This window comes from Schistocerca nitens, chromosome 12, assembly GCF_023898315.1.
Source record: "Schistocerca nitens isolate TAMUIC-IGC-003100 chromosome 12, iqSchNite1.1, whole genome shotgun sequence".
In the NCBI taxonomy this organism is placed as follows: domain Eukaryota; kingdom Metazoa; phylum Arthropoda; class Insecta; order Orthoptera; family Acrididae; genus Schistocerca; species Schistocerca nitens.
In genome coordinates, this window is record NC_064625.1 from 93,397,187 (window position 1) to 93,416,669 (window position 19,483).

Genomic DNA, 19,483 nt, shown 5'->3' on the forward strand with positions numbered 1-19,483 from the left:
CACTTTTCGCACCATTCAGATATCTTTTTCGTTTTGACCTTCTGATGACTTTATTAGTCGATAAACGGCAACATCATCTGCAAACAACCGAAGACGGCTGCTCAGATTCTCTCCCAAATCGTTTATATAGATAAGGAACAGCAAGGGGCCTATAACATTACCTTGGGAAACGCCAGAAATCACTTCTGTTTTACTCGATGACTTTCCGTAAATTATTACGAACTGTGACCTCTCTCACAGGAAATCACAAATGCAGTCACATAACTGAGACGATATTCCATAAGCACGCAATTTCAGTCTGAGCCGCCTGTGTGGTACAGTGTCAAAAGCCTTCCGGAAATCCAGAAATACGAAATCGATCTGAAATCCCTTGTCAATAGCGCTCAACACTTCGTGTGAATAAAGAGCTAGTTGTGTTTCAAAGGAACGATGTTTTCTAAACCCATGTTGATTATATGTCAATAGCCAGTTTTCTTCGAAGGAATTCGTAATGTTCGAACAAAATATATGTTCTAAAATAATGCTACATATCGACGTTAGCGGTATGGGCCTGTAATTTAGTGGATTAGTCCTACAACCTATCTTGAATACTGGTGTGATCTGTGCAACTTTCCAGTCTTATATGAGCCCGTAATTTAGTGGATTACTCCTACAACCTGTGTAACTTTCCAGTCTTTGCGTACGGATCTTTCGTCGAGCGAACGATATATGATTGTTAAGTATGGAGCTAATAGCTGGCTGGCTCTGAGCACTATGGGACTCAACTGCTGAGGTCATCAGTCCCCTAGAACTTAGAACTACTTAAACCTAACTAACCTAAGGACAGCACACAACACCCAGCCATCACGAGGCAGAGAAAATCCCTGACACCGCCGGGAATCGAACCCGGGAACCCGGGCGTGGGAAGCGAGAACGCTACCGCACGACCACGAGATGCGGGCATGGAGCTAATACATCACACTCCGAAAGGAATCTAATTGGTATACAGTCTGGACCAGAAGACTTGTTTTTATTAAGTGATTTAAGTTGCTTCACTACTCCGAGGATATATACTTCTACGTTAATCATGTTGACAGCTGTTCTCGATTCGAATTCTGAAATATTTACTTCGTCTTCTTCTGTGACGGCATTTCGGAAGACTGTGTTTAGTAACTCTGCTTTGGCAGCACTGTCTTCGATAGTATCTGCATTGCTATCGTGCAGAGAAGGCATTGATTGTTTCTTCCGTTAACATACTTCACATACGTCCAGAATCTCTTTGGTTTTCTTATTTTCTGATTTCTCACAAAGATCTCAATAATGCTTAGGAAACGGCGTCAACTCCAGGGGTCCTATATCTAAGTAGATCTTCCAGTGCTCCTCTTAGTGTGTTCATTTTTAGACATTTTTAACAATAACTGAGAAGTATAATCAGTCTACAAAGGAGAATGGTTGGAAATCGTGCGACACATTCTACGAGTAGAATATTGCTCAAGAGCGGGGAGTCCGTAGGGCTTGTTAAAACTTGTACACCTGAGGTCAGACGAATAGTGCGTGGTAGAAAAAAAAATGTGAATGGAAGGCGACCCTAACATGTGGTGCAATGCTAATTACCTTATCCCATGCACTACACAGTGCTACGCAAAGTATCTGTGTAGAGAAGTCTCCGTCGACGCATTGCAGGACATGGTAATAAAAAGAAATAAAAAATTAAGTAAAAAACCGGAAGAGTGCGAATATGACTCGCTGGGGAGGGTTTCGTACAAACTCAACTGTGTGGATACACAGGACATCTATAGGTTTTTATGAGTGGATTTCAGAGTATTAAAATATGTGGCATACGTACTCGTTTCTTATGATTGCATAGACGTACAAGCTCAGATATTTTACACCACGCATACCTTAAGATGACGAATAGGAAACATGCCGAATTGTGGCAGCTACACGACACCGCCCTCTGCTGATAACCGAAAATATTTCAGCAACGAAGGTTTTAATTTTATAAAGCAAATATTTACCTTTAATGACTAATGTAAAAATGTAAATATCGTGTGACTAGGGCCTCCAGTCGGGTAGACCGTGCGCCTGGTGCAAGTCTTTCGATTTGACGCCACTTCGGCGACTTGCGCGTCGATGGGGATGAAATGATGATGATTAGGATAACACAACACCCAGTCCCTGAGCGGAGAAAATCTCCGACCCAAGCGGAGAAAATCTCCGACCCAAGCGGAGAAAATCTCCGACCCAGCCGGGAATCGAAACCGGGCCCTTAGGATTAACATTCTGTCGCGCTGACCACTCAGCTACCGGCGGCGGGCTTAATGACTAATAATAAAGTGGCTTTTACTGTTGTGATCCGATATTTTCATAAATGAAACGTATTTCGTCAGCAGGGAAAAAGGCCGTTGCGTTTGATCATTTTAAACTATGATAGCTTTCGGTTTTTGCTTTCAAGTATTGTGACTTTTCCCGAAATCAGTCTCATTACTTTTCTCACATAAAAACTGAAACTGTCAATGTTTAATTCATATATTATTCGAATGTTGTTGACTTGTTAGATGAAACAGAAGGATGTTGTAGTAAAAATTAAAAAAAAACAATAATCATACAAAGCTAAAAAACACCATTTCCCCAACAGAAAGGTAAATTAAGAAAAAACCCGCAAAACAAAAATTATCAAACATCGCTCCGACACTTTGTTGAACGCAGTTGATGAATAGAACTGATGAAAGCAGGTCATAGCAATATATTTGCTGTTAAATACGCCACACTGTATGTTAATGGTTTCTCATTGTGCACAATCTCAACAATGTAATCTATCTTGGATATGTGCTAGTGTTCTGCAAGACGACAACTGGTCTGTAATACCAGAAGCATGTTTTTTTCGACGATGACTTATCAAAGACAGGTCAGACATAATTTCAAATTTCAACATTCACTTGATAATGGGTACAGTGCCGAAATAAGGATTGCGTAAAAGAAATGCACAATTAACAATCAAATGGCAGAAATTTTTTTAAAGAAACATGTCTCTGTTATTCGTAAATATCTTGTGCATTTATCAAATATAACACGTAACTCTTCCCTTTGATCGTGAATGGAGAACGTTCTTTTGAGTGCAGAATAACAATAATTACATACATTTTTAGTGTTTCTGCAAGTAAACTATGCTTCCATCAAAGGCGATTACTTTGGTTACATAAAAGTGCAGAAGTTGGACGATCAGCTTTTTCTTTTTACTTGTAAAATACAATTTATATTGAGTAAGGATATAAATCACACAATGGGGTGCCACTGTATGATGTGTGGCGGGCCGATATTTTCTTCCAGTGCTCTTATTTTCTCTCTTACACACTCTTTTATCGATGGTATTGCAACGAAAACCTCGTAGGTCCACTATATTAAATTTTGCGTCTACATCAAACTCCACAAGCCACCTAATGGTGTGTGGCGGAGGGTACTTTCGGCGCCAGTATCTGATGCCTCCAACCTGTTCCACTCGCGAATAGTGCTTGGGAAGAATGAGTGTCGGCAAGACTCTGTATTGCCTGTAATTTCTCGAATTTTCTCCTCGTGGTTAATACGCTAGATGTATGTGGGTGGAAGTAATATGTTATCCGACTCCTCTTGAAAAGAGCTGTCCCGAAATTTCAATAGTAAATCTCTCCATGATGCACAACGCCTCTCTTGCAACGTCTGCCAGTGGAGTTTGTTTAGCATCTCCATAACGCTCTCTCGCCAGCTAAACGATCCCATGACGAAACGCGCCGCTCTTCGTTGGATCTTCTCTATCTCCTCTATCAGTCCTACCTGATAGGGACACCACATAGATGAACAATACTCAAGAATCGGGCGAACAAGCGCCTCATAAGCCACTTCTTTCGTGGATGAGTTACATTTCCTTAAGATTCTTCCGATGAATCTGAGTCTGGTGTCTGCTTTTCCCACTATCTGTTTTATATGGTCATTCCATTTAAGGTCGCTCTGGATAGTTACGCCTAGATATTTTACGGCATACGCTATCTCCAGCTGCTTGTCATCGATAGTGTAGTGGATTTCTTATCCTACTTATGCGCAATATATTACATTTATTTACGTTCAGGGTCAACTGCCAGAGTCTGTACCATTCATCAGTTCTCTGCAGGTCGTTCTGCAAATTCTTATTGTCAACTGGCGTTGCTACTTTGGTACAAACAACTGCATCATCTGCGAATAGCCTTAAAGAGTATCCGACGCTTTCTGCTAGATCATTTATATACATTGTAAACAGCAACGGTCCTATCACACTTCCCTGTGGTACTACGGATATTACCTTTACTTCTGTCGATTTAGTTCCGTAAAGAGCGACGTGTTGAATTTTGTCTGTAAGAATCCAATCGCAGGTCTGCTCCAATACACCGTAAGCTCGTATTTTTTTCATTAAATGGCTATGCAGGTCGGTGTCAAAAGCCTTACTGAAATCAAAGACCACGGCATCAACCTGAGCGCCGTTGTCCACTGCGCTGTGGATCTCATGGAGGAACAGAGCGAGCTGACAAGGGGAGGCCGCCAATTGTGAAATTCAGATTCGATTCATACTGCGCATAATAAAAGCTCATGGCCAGAGGTGTAATGTGGCAAAGCACCAAGATGCACTTCTCAGCCGTTGTCGAGAAAATCGACAGTTAAAAGAAACCGTTGGGGTGAAATTCTCTCTACGATTTATAATTTCCTACATCGTCGTGGCGCAGCGGTAAGCGCTCGGGTTCGTAATCCGAAGGTCGCCGGATCGAATCTCGCACGATGCAACCTTTTTTTTTAAATATTTGTTTTTTGTAATTCATATATATATATATATATATATATATATATATATATATATATCGTGGGGTCTCTACTCTAATTCGAACGTTTGACCTACACTATACGTATTCGTTTCGGAATATCGTTTCTACGTCTTCCGTTAACGACACGTGTAAACATTATGAAGACAATTAATAACATTTGTGAAATACAACTTTGTTTGCGGAAAACATAATCATGTTCGAAGTCGCCAGTTTTTCCACGACAAACGACTTTCAACAACTTGTTATATGCATAATTGTTGCAACTGATTGCCGGGAATTAATTATATATATATATATATATATATATATATATATATATATATATATATATATATATATGTATATATATATATATTTGAATTACAAAAACAAATACTAAAAAAGAATTTGCATGGCGCGAGGTCCGATCCGGCGACCTTCGGATTACGAACCCGAGCGCTTACCGCTGCGCCACGACGCTGCAGGAAAGTATAAATCGTAGAGAGTATTTCACCGCAACGGTTTCTTTTAACTGTCGATTTTCACGACAACGGCTGAGAAGTGCATCTTGTTGCTTTGCCACATTACACCTCTGGCCATGAGCTTTTATTATGCGCAGTATGAATCGAATCTGAATTTCACAATTGGCGGCCTCCCCTTGTGAGTGTCGCAGGATCTCTGTTTGCGGAATCCATGTTGATTTTTACAGAGGAGCTGTTCATTTTCCAAAAACGTCATAATTATTGAGCATAAAATATGTTCAATACTTCTACAAAAGATTGTCGTTAATGTTATAGGTCTATAATTTAGTGGGTCTGTCATACGACCTTTCTTAAAAACGGAAATGACCTGCGCTTTTCTCCAGTCGTCAGGTACCTTTCGTTGCTCAAGCTGTCTACGATAAATTACTGCTAGAAAGGGAGCAAGCTCTTTCGCATAATCTTTAATAGGTATCTCATCTGGTCGTGAAGCCTTTCCACTACTAAGCGATTGTAGCTGCTTTACAGTTCCGCGATCTCAATATCTGCCATTTCGACTTTCTCATGACGATTGACAGGAGGGACAGTGTTACCATCTTCCGCGGTGAAACAACTTCGGAAGACCGAATTCAGTATTTCGGCCTTCTCTCTGTTACCTTCCGTTTCGGTGCTGGTGTGGTCGCTGAGAGAATGAATAGGTGATTTTGACCCACTTGCTGATTTCACATACGACCAAAATCTCTTAGGGTTTTTACTCTGATCAGTTAACAGCGTCTTAGCTTCGAAATCATTGAACGATTCTCTCATTGCTCTCCTTCGCGCATTTTCGCTTCATCAGCTTTTGTTTGTCAGCAAGGTTTTTACTTCTCTTGAATCTTGGGATTAAGTTCTCTGAAGGCTGGAGTGGCCGCGCGGCTCTAGGCGCTACAGTCTGGAGCCGCGCGGTCGGCCGGCCGGGGTGGCCGACCGGTTCTAGGCGCTACAGTCTGGAACCGCGCGACCGCTACGATCGCAGGTTCGAATCCTGCCTCGGGCATGGATGTGTGTGATGTCCTTAGGTTAGTTAGGTTTAAGTAGTTCTAAGTTCTAGTAGACTGATGACCTCAGAAGTTAAGTCGCATAGTGCTCAGAGCCAGTAGAAGCCTAGTTATTTACGGATTAAAGAAATCCATGTAATTTTAAATCTCTCTTTGATAATGGCATTACTGGTTACTGCAGTTACGAGGTTTTTACTGACAGATGGAGTTATGAGGTTTTCTTTACCTCTCATCGTTATGTTTGTTTCCCTATCATTTCTACCTTTGCTACTGGTAATCTTACTATTTATTACATCGTTGCCGGCCGGATCGGACGAGCGGTTCTAGGCAGTACAGTCTGGAACCGCGCGACCGCTACGGTCGCAGGTTCGAATCCTGCGTCGGGCATGGATGTGTGTGATGTCCTTTGGTTAGTTAGGTTTCAGTAGTTCTAAGTTCTAGGGGACTGATGACCTCAGAAGTTAAATCCCATAGTGCACAGAGCCATTTGAACCTTTTTTTTTTTTTACGTAGCGCTTTTCCAACGTGGCTATTAAACCGTGGTAGATCTTTCCCATACCTTAAAACCTTACTCGGAACATTTTAAAGGAGAAACAACGACGATTTCTGAAAAAAAAGACAAGGTTACGCAGATAATGATGCTTCATGTGAGACTAGATAGTAGAAGCATAGTTATTTACAGATTAGAGAAGTCCATGCAATTTTAAATCTCTCTTGGAGTTACTGGTTACTGCAATTACGAGGTTTTTACTGACAGATGGAGCTATGAGGTTTTCGTTGCCTATAATCGTAATGTTTCTTTCATTATCAATTCTACCAACGCTGCTGGTAATCTTACTATTTACTACATCATTTATGTAGTTCTGGTTGAGCTACTGCCGGCCGGAGTGGCCGAGCGGTTCTAGGCGCTACAGTCTGGAACAGCGCGACCGCTACGGTCGCAGGTTCGCATCCTGACTCGGTCATTGATGTGTGTGATGTCCTTAGGTTAGTAAGGTTAAAGTAGTTCTAAGTTCTAGGGGACTGATGACCTCAGAAGTTGAGTCCCATAGTGCTCAGAGCCATTTGAACCATTTTGAACAACTCTGCTTTTGCTTAAACAATTTCTAACATTGTTCTGTACTTTCAGTGCGAAGCCCAAGCCCTGTAACACTGACTGTATCTTGTGCCATGTCATCAGCCCGAGCGACCAGTTCGAGGGGCAGGCACACGGGCAGTCAGTGGCCATGGTGCAGTCGCAGCAGCAGCATCACCAGCTCAGCCCGCTGGGGCATCACCAGCAACAGTTCAACACACTGGAGCATCACCAGCACCAGCTCAACATACTGGAGACACCACTGCATCACCACCAGCAGCAGCAGCAACACAGCCCACCATCTCCTGCAGAGTCCACCTACCACGCACAGGACTCCTACCAATACAGAGTGAACTTCTCGTCACGTGACTGGCAGTCAGCACCAGATCAGCATCAGCTCTACCAACAGCACCAGCAACAGTATCAACAGCAACAACAGCAGCAGCAGCACGCGCTCATGGCCTCTAGCTCGGCGCGCAGCCCGCTAGCTCCGGGCAACGGCTGCAACAGCGTGAACAACGGCAACAACAGCGATGAAGAAAACAACCCGGTGGCCGCAGCAGACAACGGCAACAGCACCAGCAGCGGCGGCAGCGGCAGCGCAACCGGTGATCGCAACAACCTCGTCTCGGTCGTCGCCTTCGCCGACCTGCAGCAGCGCAACATTGGTGAGTACCACCTGCACGAGGATAAAAGTCCGCGCTCTGCCGAAACGCATTGCTTGCAGTCGCACTGACCCTACAGGGTGATTCGAAAAGTTTGGCACGAGTTGAAGTAGCTGATAGAGGCGCTGAAATAAACAACTTTGGATTGGATTGGATTGGATTGTTTGAGGGAAGAGACCAAACAGCGAGGTCATCGGTCTCGTCGGGTTAGGGAAGGACGGGGAAGGAAGTCGGCCGTGCCCTTTCAAAGGAACCATCCCGGCATTTACCTGGAGCGATTTAGGGTTGGGTTGGGTTGTTTGGGGAAGGAGACCAGACAGCGAGGTCATCGGTCTCATCGGATTAGGGATGGACGGGGAAGGAAGTCGGCCGTGCCCTTTCAAAGGAACCATCCCGGCATTTACCTGGAGCGATTTAGGGAAATCACGGAAAACCTAAATCAGGATGGCCGGACGCGGGATTGAACCGTCGTCCTCCCGAATGCGAGTCCAGTGTGCTAACCACTGCGCCACCTCGCTCAGTAAACAACTTTGGAACTCGTGATCTCGGAAGCAATCTTGAGCCAGTGAAAGCTCTGAAATGTGCAGCATAGATATTGTCTATTTTTTCGTACGTACAACTGCTTGTTATTCAAGCGTGTTCCATCTGTTGGTGTATCAATCGCTCAGTATGTACATCTGCTTTAGATGCATGCGGCCTGAAATTGGAAGTGGAGGTCCACCTGCATGGCCATCTCGCTTCTCTGATCAGACACCTCTTGATTTTTTTAAATTTTTTTATGGGGGGCAAATAAAAAGTCTCGTGCACGAGACAGCAGGTGCCCACAGAGAAATCCGGCCGGTGTGGCCGTGCGGTTCTAGGCGCTTCAGTCTGGAACTGCGCGACCGCTACGGTCGCAGGTTCGAATCCTGCCTCGGGCATGGATGTGTGTGATGTCCTTAGGTTGGTTAGGTTTAAGTAGTTCTACGTTCTAGGGGACTGATGACGTTAGAAGTAAAGTCCCATAGTGCTCAGAGCCATTTGAACCATTTGGACCTAAAAGATACACATCTCGGCAGGATACTTGAGTGTCGAATGGGGTTCGTCTGAAGCCTGGTCTGCTTGGTAGAGTGCAGCAAAATTTTCTGCGAAGGTGTTATGCCTTTACTGGATGTGGTGCTCGTCGTTTTGAACATCTTCGACGAACCTGCGACGCGTGTGCATTGATTGCCTTTGTTGTTCCTGAAATTCCAAAGCTTTCAATGCCTCAGGATTACTTCCAATAACACAAATTCTTCCCCGTCCTCACAGCTTCACTTCCGCCAGTATCTCGTCTCCTACCTTCCAAACTTAACAAAAAGCAAAAATCTTCAAATGTGTGTGAAGTCTTATGGGTCTTAACTGCTAAGGTCATCAGTCCCTAAGCTTACACACTACTTAACCTAAATTATCCTAAGGACAAACACACACACCGATGCCCGAGGGAGGACTCGAACCTCTGCCGGGACCAGCCGCACAGTCCATGGCTGCAGCGCCTAAGACCGCTCGGCTAATCCCGCGCGGCCCAAACTTAACAGAAGCTCCCCTGCGAACGTTGCAGAACTAGCACTCCTGGAAGAAAGGATATTGCGGAGACATGGCTTAGCCACAGCCTGGGGGATGTTTCCAGAATGAGATTTTCACTCTGCAGCGGAGTGTGCGCTGATATGAAACTTGCCGGTAGAGCACTTGCCCGCGAAAGGCAAAGGTCACTAGTTCGAGTCTCGGTCCGGCACACAGTTTTGATCTGCCAGGAAGTTTCGTATCAGCGCACACTCCGCTGCAGAGTGAAAATTTCATTCTGGACACAAATTCCTTTTCCAAAGTTGTTTTATTTCGATGTTCGACTCTTCTATCAGCTCCTTCAGCATGTGCGCTGCCTATTGAACCAATCTGTATCCTTCGGTCAGAATAACAAATTCATCGTAAGGAGTGGGGGGGGGGGGGGGCAGCGGGGATGTGTCGCTTCGCCCTTACGCGCAAGCGCCATGTGGTTCCACTACCAGCAACTGTTCAGATTCGTACTACGTGCGCTGATTCCCCCCTGTGTTTGCTCTCTACGATCCTGGCTCTGAGCACTATGCGACCTAACTTCTGAGGTCATTAGTCGCCTAGAACTTAGAACTAATTAAACCTAACTAACCTAAGGACATCACGCACATCCATGCCCGAGGCAGGATTCGAACCTGCGACCGTAGGGGTCACGCGGTTCCAGACTGAAGCGCCTTTAACCGCACGGCCACACTGGCCGGCTACGATCCTAATAGTCTTATCACTTTCCTAAGTAGTTTCACAGTTAGCTTCACACACACCCCGTAGAAGAAACGCATCGCACTTAGAAATGAAGTATATAGGAACAAATGACACCAGGTATGTTACGTAGTGAAGTTGTCGTCTGTAGACGGCTGGTAGCTGGCAGCTAAGGTTACACGGCGATTTGTCAGCTGTGCACAGGACAGGACGTGCGACCAAAATCGTGCTCACATTGTTTGCTGCTTTAACAATTGTTTATAAACAACAAGCTGTCAGTCACTTAGTCATTCAGCTCCGGATGTGTACCTGCGAATATGCTTGTCCTTTTTCATGTCGTCTCGAAACGTTGCGCCTAGATACTTTACCGACGCAATTGAATGAAGCAGCGTACCATGAATACTATAGTCGAACATTTCACGAATGTTCCTACGTCCACATTCATACTCCGCATGCCACCGTCCGGTGCGAAGCGGAGGATACCTTGCACCAACATTCGCGTTCCATTGGCAGATAGAGAGAGGGAGAAACGGTAGCCGTTATGCCTCCCTCTTTTTTTGTGTGTCATCAGTCATCAGACTGGGTAGATACGGCCCGCCACGAATTCATCTCCTGTGCCAACCTCTCGATCTCACAGTAGTACTTGTAACCTCCGTCCTCAATTATTTTCGGAATGCATTCCAGTCTCTTTTCTTCCTCTGCAGTTTTTACTCCCTACAGCTCCGTCTAGTACCATGGAAGTCACTCCTCGATGTCTTAACAGATGTCCTATCACCCTGTCCCGTCTCAGTGTTTGTCATATATTCCTTTCGTCTCCGATTCTGAGCAGAACGTCTTCATTCCTCAGCTTATCAGTCCACCTAATTTTCAACATTCGTACGTTGCACCACATCTCAAATGCTTCGGATCTCTCTTTCTCCGGTTTTCCCACAGTCCATGTTTCATTACCATACAATGTTGTGCTTCAAACGTACATTCTCAGAAATTTCTTCCTCAAATTAAGATCTGTGTTTGATACTAGCAGACCTTTCTTGGCCAGAAATGTCCTTTTTACCAGTGCTAGTCTGCTTTTTATGTCCTTGCTCCTTCCGTCATTGGGTATTTTACTGCCTAGGTAGCAGAATTTCTTAACTTCGTCCACTTTGTGACCACCTTTTATGACGATAAATTTTTCGCTGTTCTCATTTCCGCAATCTCTCATTACTTTCGTCTATCTTCGATTTATACTCATCAGACTGTTCATTCCATTCAACAAATCTTGTAACTCTTCTTCACTATCTTTGAGGACAGAAATGTCATCGGCGAGTCTTATCATTGATATCCATTGATCTTAAATTTTCATACCAGTCTTGAACCTTTCTTTAATTCCTTCAGTGCTTTATCGATGTACACATTGAACAGTAGGAGCGAAAGACTACATCCCAGCCTTACATCATTTCCAAGCCGAGCAATTCGTTTTTTTGTCTTCCAGTCTTATTGTTACCTCTTGGTTCTTGTACATATTGTGCGCTACAGCTATATTTCTCTAAGTTTCGAACACCTTGCACAATTATACACGGTCAATCGCTTTTTGTCGATCGACAAATCCAGTGAACTTGTCTCGATTTTTCTTGAGTATTGCTTCCGTTATCAATGTCAGAACTACCTATCTGAGTCCTTTACCTTTCTAAAGCCGAAGTTATCCTCATCTAGCACATCCTCAGTTTGTTTCACCATTCTTTTGTGTGTTGTTATTGTCAACAACTTGCATGCATGAGCTTTTAAAGTGATTGTGCATTGAAATTCGTGGCAGATTAAAACTGTGTGCCGGACCGAGACTCGAACGCGGTACCTTTGCCTTTCGCGGGCAAGTGCTCTACCATCTGAGCTACCCAAGCACGACTCACGCCCCATCCTCACAGCTTTTTCTTCCGCCAGTACCTCGTCTCCTACTTTCCAAACTTAACAGAAGCTCTTCTGCGAAGCTTGCAGAATTAACGCTCCTGGAAGAAAGGATATTGCGGAGACATGGCTTAGCCACAGCCTGGGGGATGTTTTCAGAAGAGCTTCTGTTAAGTTTGGAAATCAGGAGACGAGGTACTGGCGGAAGTAAAGCTGTGAGGACGGGTCGTGAGTCGTGCTTGGGTAGCTCAGATGGTAAAGCACTTGCCTGCGAAAGGCAGTCCCGAGTTCGAGTCTCGGTCCGGCACACAGTTTTAATCTGCCAGGAAGTTTCATATCAGTGCAGAATCCGCTGCAGAGTGAAAATCTCATTCTGATTATGCTTTGACTCTCGCATTTTTCAACTCCTGATATCTTCGGAATTGTGTGGATGATGTTTTTTTACGAAAGTTTGAAGGTATATCGCCAGTCTCCTACGCCAACGTGATTAGTCGTCTTGTTGTCACCTCCGCCTTTCAATTTAGAAATTCTGATGGAATGGTATCAATCTATGCCGCCTTGTTCGACCTTAAGTCTTCCAGGGCCCTTTTAAATTCTAATACTGAACCCCCGCCCCCTCACCCTTTCTTCAGTACAAACTCCTGTTTCTTCTTCTTATACGTTATCGGGAAAGTCCTCTACCCCACAGAAGACTTCGATGTACTCTCTCCACCTATCTAAACCTACTGTATAGAAATAAGTGAGCATCCGATGGCACTGTTCTGTTTACTCTGCCACAAAACCCGGTAGAGTCGCTTCTCAATAAAACGTCGCACGTGCACGCGGCGTGACCCCTTCTCAAAAGGAACGGCTGCAGAACAAAGCGCTGTTAAGTAATTCAGCGTCTCGTCCCACGTTCGTGAATGACGTGGCCTTTATCACAGATGTCGTTTCCCAGTTGCCTCCGTCGGGTCATCGATTTGTCATTAGCTGCCGCAGTTTTACATATTTCAGCACCCTGGTGACCCAACCCGCTAAGAGATGTTTTCCGGAATGGGGAGGGTAGACAGAGCCAGTGCCCGAGCTGAGGTGAATGATAGAGGGTAAATTATCCAGGGAGACAGTGGCGTCCTTTTGAGCTAATAAACTTGCGCTGCAGTCATGGACTGTGCGGCTGACCCTGGCGGAGGTTCGCCGGCCAAAGTGGCCGAGCGGTTCTAGGCGCTACAGTCTGGAGCCGCTCGACCGCTACGGTCGCAGGTTCGAATCCTGCATCGGGCATGGATGTGTGTGATGTCCTTAGGTTAGTTAGGTTTAAGTAGTTCTAAGTTCTAGGGGACTACTGACCAAAGAAGTCAAGTCCCATAGTGCTCAGAGCCATTTGAACCGGCGGAGGTTCGAGTCCTCCTTCGGGCATGAGTGTGTGTGTTTGTCCTTAGGATGATTTAGGTTAAATAGTGTGTAAGCTTAGGGACTGATGACCTTAGCAGTTAAGTCCCATAAGATTTAAAAAATAAACTTGCGGGTTATTCTGCACCACGCAGATTAGCTTGCAGAGTTGCTTCAGCCAAGCTCGAGACAGGTTGATGAACATTTTAGGATACGTAACTAGTTTGTGCTGAACGTCTCAAGTATAGAGAGGCAGCACTGAGCTGGCAGGTGGTAGTTCGACATTTCGATTCCCTGTCCAGTCATCGGGATTTGGATTCTCCGTAGTTTATCTGCATCGCGCAAGGTAATGGCCGAGATGGTCCTTTGAGAACATCGCGGACGAAATACTTCCCCATTCCGCGCTTGTGTGTTGTCGACGGGACGCTAAATATATCTTTTTGGGGTTCTGTAAAGACAGTACCCTTATACGATCGCTTTCTTGTCCGTCCTCCTACGAACGGGTAGACGTATAAAGATGAAATTTCCGTCACTTGCAGATACATTGACCCTTGGTGGTATAAGACACAGAAGCTTCTAAGTCAATGCAATCATTTCTGTCGCATATTTTAATGCACCCGAACTCACTTGTGAGTAACTATAGGGTGTTTCCAATATTATGAAAAGGGCAGTTGCTAATCACCATGTAGTGGAGATACTGAGTCGCAGATAGGCACAACAAAAAGACTGTCAGAAAGTGAGCTTTCGGCCAACAAAGTCTTCCTCGAAAACAGAAAAAATACACAGACACACACACACACACACAAACGCAGCTCACACACACATGACCACAGACTCGATCTGGGCTCAGCAGCCAGAGACTGTGGTCATGTGTGTGTGTGTGTGTGTGAGTCTGTGTGTGTGTTGTCGGAGTGCCCGAGCAGTTCTAGGCGCTATAGTCTGGAACCGCGCGACCGCTACGGTCGCAGGTTCGAATCCTGCCTCGGGCATGGATGTGTGTGATGTCCTTAGGGCAGTTAGGTTTAAGTAGTTCTAAGTTATAGGGGACTGATGACCTTTAGAAGTTGTCCCATAGTGCTCAGAGCCATTTGAACCATTTTTGAACTTTACTACTCATAATATTGTTACATTCCATTCTGGAATTCGCATCCTTTGATTTTGTCTATAGAGTATTTCCCGTCGATCTACAATGATGAAATCCGGCAAGAACTAAAATTTCTCAGTACAAGTAAAGGAAAGAAATACGAGAATTGTTAATTTGTAAATATATCATACGAAAAAAGTATATCTTTTCTCGTTTCTTATCCGACGTCAGACTTGAAAGTAAAACAATCAGTAGTTCTGCATTCAGGCTGTGATGGGGTCGCAGTGGTAAAAGTCAAACGTCAGGCAAGCAATAACTGCACTACTCATATGACGCGTTTCGGAATTTATTTATCATCAGATGTCCAACCTGAAGATGGCTTGGTAAACGGCTGAAACTGGCAGCCAAATAAAACAAATTTGGAAACTAGACGGCTGAAAGGTGTTTAATTGGACATTCTTTGTTTTGTGTTGTTGATAATTCTTCCGGGTTATATGGCCGTGGTCCATGGAATTCTTCTATTCCTAAAGTTTCGTCCAATACTACGTTGGACATCTTCAGAGGTATGGCTGGTCCTGCCGGCAGGACTCAGCAGGACCAGCCATACCTCTGAAGATGTCCAACGTAGTATTAGACGAAACTTTAGGAATAGAAGAATTCCATGGACCACGGCCATATAACCCGGAAGAATTATCAACTACAGTACCATCCGGTCGTAAAAGCCTTCATTGTATGAAAGCCTTCATTCTTTGTTGTGTGTTGGTGTTACCTGTGCAAGAGTCCGGTCAGTAGGTTCGGCATAAGGGATATAAATGCCCTGTTTCCTTTTTCGCTATTATTTTTATACCCACTACTTCGGTACAAGCTCTCTTTAACACACACACACACACACACACACACACACACACACACACACACACCACTTCTCGCTGTGTCTCCTCTCTTTTAAGCGATTCCCAGACTCGACAAAAGTCGCGTGGGCACTTTGCATCGCGCAAAGCGCCTCTCGACTGGGCCAAAACCCTGTCCGTTCGCTCGTTTATCACTCTACTGGACGGAGGTGCGCTGGCAGCGCGCGCAATCCCTCACATTCACAGGCAAGATCAAGACTGCGTGTCGCAGCGTCTGCAAAACACTTCTCCGTCTGTATGAGCAGGAGGAGGCGGTCCTGATTAACGAGCGAGGCGTTTAGCCGCGCCGGTCCATCCTGGAAGCTCGAAGCCTGTGACCACCCGTGTGTGTGTAGGCCTGCCGACCCACCACATTGAGTGTCCAGTGCCTTCTCTGAGGACCGGGGCTTTCACGCCCCGGCAAGAAGGGAGCTATGCGCGCGAAATTCGCTGAAGCATCGGGGCTCATCCCCGGAAGGCCACTAGCTAATCTATCACTCGAAATTAGTCCGGCGAGAGGGCGTCGCCGGATTACGTTACACACTCGGTGCGCGGCCTAAACGGCTCGTACTGTTTATAGCAGGTCTTACTGGCCCTCTAAACATGTTTTGCGACATGTCTCGTGGCAGCCATTTAGAAATATGTCTCGTAAGTACGAGCTGTGTTCGAAAAAATAACTATTTTGTTTTTGTTTTTGTTCTTGAGAAATAATTTTACGAGTGCTATTTGGAAAGTAAGGTCGAATCGAGCTTGAAATGGAAACCGTATCCAATGAAGCTGTGTACAGATATACAGAGGGGTCCAAAAAAATGTATCCACTGTTTAAAAGTCCATAACTTACAAACTAATTGACGGTCTCATTTTTGGTGAAAGTGTAGCTTAAAGTCCAGTTTAAAGATATCACTGTAGGTGTTCGAAATGGTCACCGTTAACATCCACACACAAACGATGCCGCCGAACTGCAGCACGAACTACGGACTGCAACGTGTTCAGTTGGATATTTGCACATTAATGTACGATGGATTATCGAAGTTCATCCAATATACGTGGCTTTTGTCGATAAACAACGTCTTTTAGTGTTTCCCACAAGTAAAAGTCCAGAGGAATTAGGTCTGGGGAACGTGGTGGATACTCAACAGCACCTCTACGGCCTATCCATCTTCCTGGTAGATTTTCGGCGAGATACGCCCTAACACGATTTTGGTAGTGGGCTGGGGCACCATCTTGTTGCATTAAACTCTTCCGTCTCCGTACAAGTCTCGGATGGCACGTAAAATGGATGTCTGAAGCTTCTGAAGGTACACATCACCGGTAACTGTGCCGTCAAAGAAGAATGGCCCAATCAAGTCCCGGTAAGACAACCCACACCACACATTTACTCCTGGCAAACTTGACCCACTCACTCTAGTTTCACGGGAACACTGTCTCACAGATTTCTGTGGTGAGCGAGTGAATTGTAACACACGACGGGAGTTAGCTGGACTTGATACTGTTACAGGTTGTCCAGATCGTTGTTTGTGTACATCTTTAACACAGCCTTCTGCTTCAAATTTGTCTCGAATGCGAAGAATCGTTAAAAGTGTCGGTGGCTCTGTTTGATACTCATTTCGCCATTGCCGTTGAACCTCATTAATGCTTTCGTACTTAAAATACCACTTCAAAACTGACACCCTTTCATCGAATGTAAGCCATGCGGCAGCCATGTTTACTCGAGTAACTAGGTGCAACTAAGAACAAAACACTGACTATCTGGCGACTGTCATCTGACAAAACAAAACAACGCAATACAACGCTTGTGTGGCGATTGCCGCAACTACAGACTATTACACTACCAAAGATGAGACAGTTTTGCCAGTTATGGACTTTTAAACAGTGGATACATTTTTTGGAGCCCTCTATAGATTTGTGATGAGGTGGGGATTTATAGCTGTCAAATAATTGAGAAACTTCATGCTATATGACCATCAGCCGTTTGTTTTTATACTCAGAGCAACAAGTTTCGATCAGCAGACCATTGCCAAAGCAAAGCTAACCAGCTTGACAACTTCGATGTAGATAGAAAAATATGTACTGAAGAGCCGAAGAAACTGCTACACCTGCCTAATATCGTGTAGGAACCACGCGAACACGCAGAAGTGCCCAACACGACGTGGCATGGACTCGACTAAAGCCTCAAGTGTTGCCGGAAGGAACTGACAGCATAAATCCTGCAGGGCTGTCCATACAATCGTCCGAGTACGAGGGGGTAGAGATCTCTTCCGCACAGCACGTTGCAAGACTTCCCATATGTGCTCAATAACGTTCATATCTGGGAAATTTGGTGGCCAGCCTGTTTCGACTCAGAATAGTGTTCTTGGAGCCACTCTGTAGCAATTGTGAACGTGTGGGGTGTCGCATTGTTCTGCTGGAATTCCGTCGGAATGCACTTCCGACCAGGCAACATGTTTCCAGTCATCAATAGTCCAGTGACGGTGTATGCGGCTCAGGCGAGGCGTAATACTTTGTGTCGTGCAGTCATCAAGGGTGGGCCTTCGGTTCCGAAAGCCCATATCGATCAACTTTCGTTGAATGGTTCGCACGCTGACACTTGTTGATGTCCCAGCATTCAAATCTGCTGCAATTTGCGGAAGAGTTGCGCTTCTGTCACGCTGAACGATTTTCTTCAGTCGTCGTTGGCCCCGTTCTAGCAAGATCTTTTCCCGGCCGCAGCGATGTCGCAGATTTGATGTTTTACCGGATTCCTGATATTCACGGTACACTCGCGAAACAGTCGTACGGGAAAAGCGCCACTTCAACACTACGACTGAGATGCTGTGTCCCATCGCTCGTGCGCCGACTACGGTTCAAATGGCTCTGAGCACTATGGGACTTCTGAGGTCATCAGTCCCCTAGATTTAGAACTACTTAAACCTAACTGGCCTAAGGGCATCACACACATCCATGCCGGAGGCAAGATTCGAACCTGCTACCGTAGCAGCAGCGCGGTTCTGGACTGAAGCGCCTAGAAACGCTCGGTCTCAGCGGCCGGCGCGCCGACTATAACATCACGCTCAAACTAGCTCAATTCTTGATACCCTGCCATTGTAGCAACAGTAACCCATCTAACAACTGCGCCAGACACTTGTTGTCTTATATAGGCGTTGCCGACCGCAGCTCCGTATTCTGTCTGTTTCCATATCTCTGTATTTGAGTGCACATGCCTATATCAGTTCCTTTGGCGCTTCAGTGTAGCTTCTGTTGCAATAAATAATCTAGAAAAGGCACAGATATGTAGGAGACGCACACAAGACGATCTTACGTCTATTTATTGTACAGAAGCTATATTTTTCTACCTACATCGAAGTTGTTCACTTCGAATGTTGTAGTGACAAGCTGGTTACGCTTTGCTTCGGCTTGTTAATGATCTACCGTTCGAAACCGGTAGCACTGAGCATAAAAATAAACGGCTGATGGTCATCTACAGTGAAGTTTCACAGTTACGTAGATGTCTTATACGGTGTCTCCGTTACGACCATCGACCGTGTTACGTCGCTCTCTTGTTCTGAGTGCACAGTGGGCACGTAAAAACGCCGAGATTTCGCCTGCTGTCATGCAGCCCACAAAACGCAACTGTAATGCGTTTAGCCGGCCGGAGTGGTCGAGTGGTTCTAGGCGCTATAGTCTGTAACCGCGCGACCGATCGTAGGTTCGAATCCTGCCTTGGGCATGGATGTGTGTGATATCCTTAGGTTAGTTAGGTTTAAGTAGTTCTAAGTTCTAGGGAACTGATGACCTCAGAAGTTAAGTCCCATAGTGTTCAGAGCCATTTGGACCATCATACGTTTCCTTGACAAACTGCCTATTGGCTTCTGTCTCGGGTTCTTCGGCCGACGTTCATCTAATGATTTTTCTGACGTTTCGCCAGCACGAGTGGCTGGCATTGCCAAAGCTTCACCCTCCATTGCCGGTGGTG

At 45.2% G+C, this 19,483-nt stretch overlaps 1 protein-coding gene across 1 annotated transcript in view; it reads left to right on the top strand.

Annotated features, from left to right (window-relative positions):
* The window catches only part of LOC126214929 (alpha-protein kinase 1-like), a 74,127-nt gene that overhangs the window by 15,350 nt on the left and 39,294 nt on the right, over positions 1-19,483 (top strand). Inside the window, exon 2 of the mRNA XM_049941568.1 lies at positions 7,430-8,043. Coding sequence (XP_049797525.1) covers positions 7,430-8,043 — 614 coding nt within the window. The remainder of the gene's footprint in view (positions 1-7,429; positions 8,044-19,483) is intronic.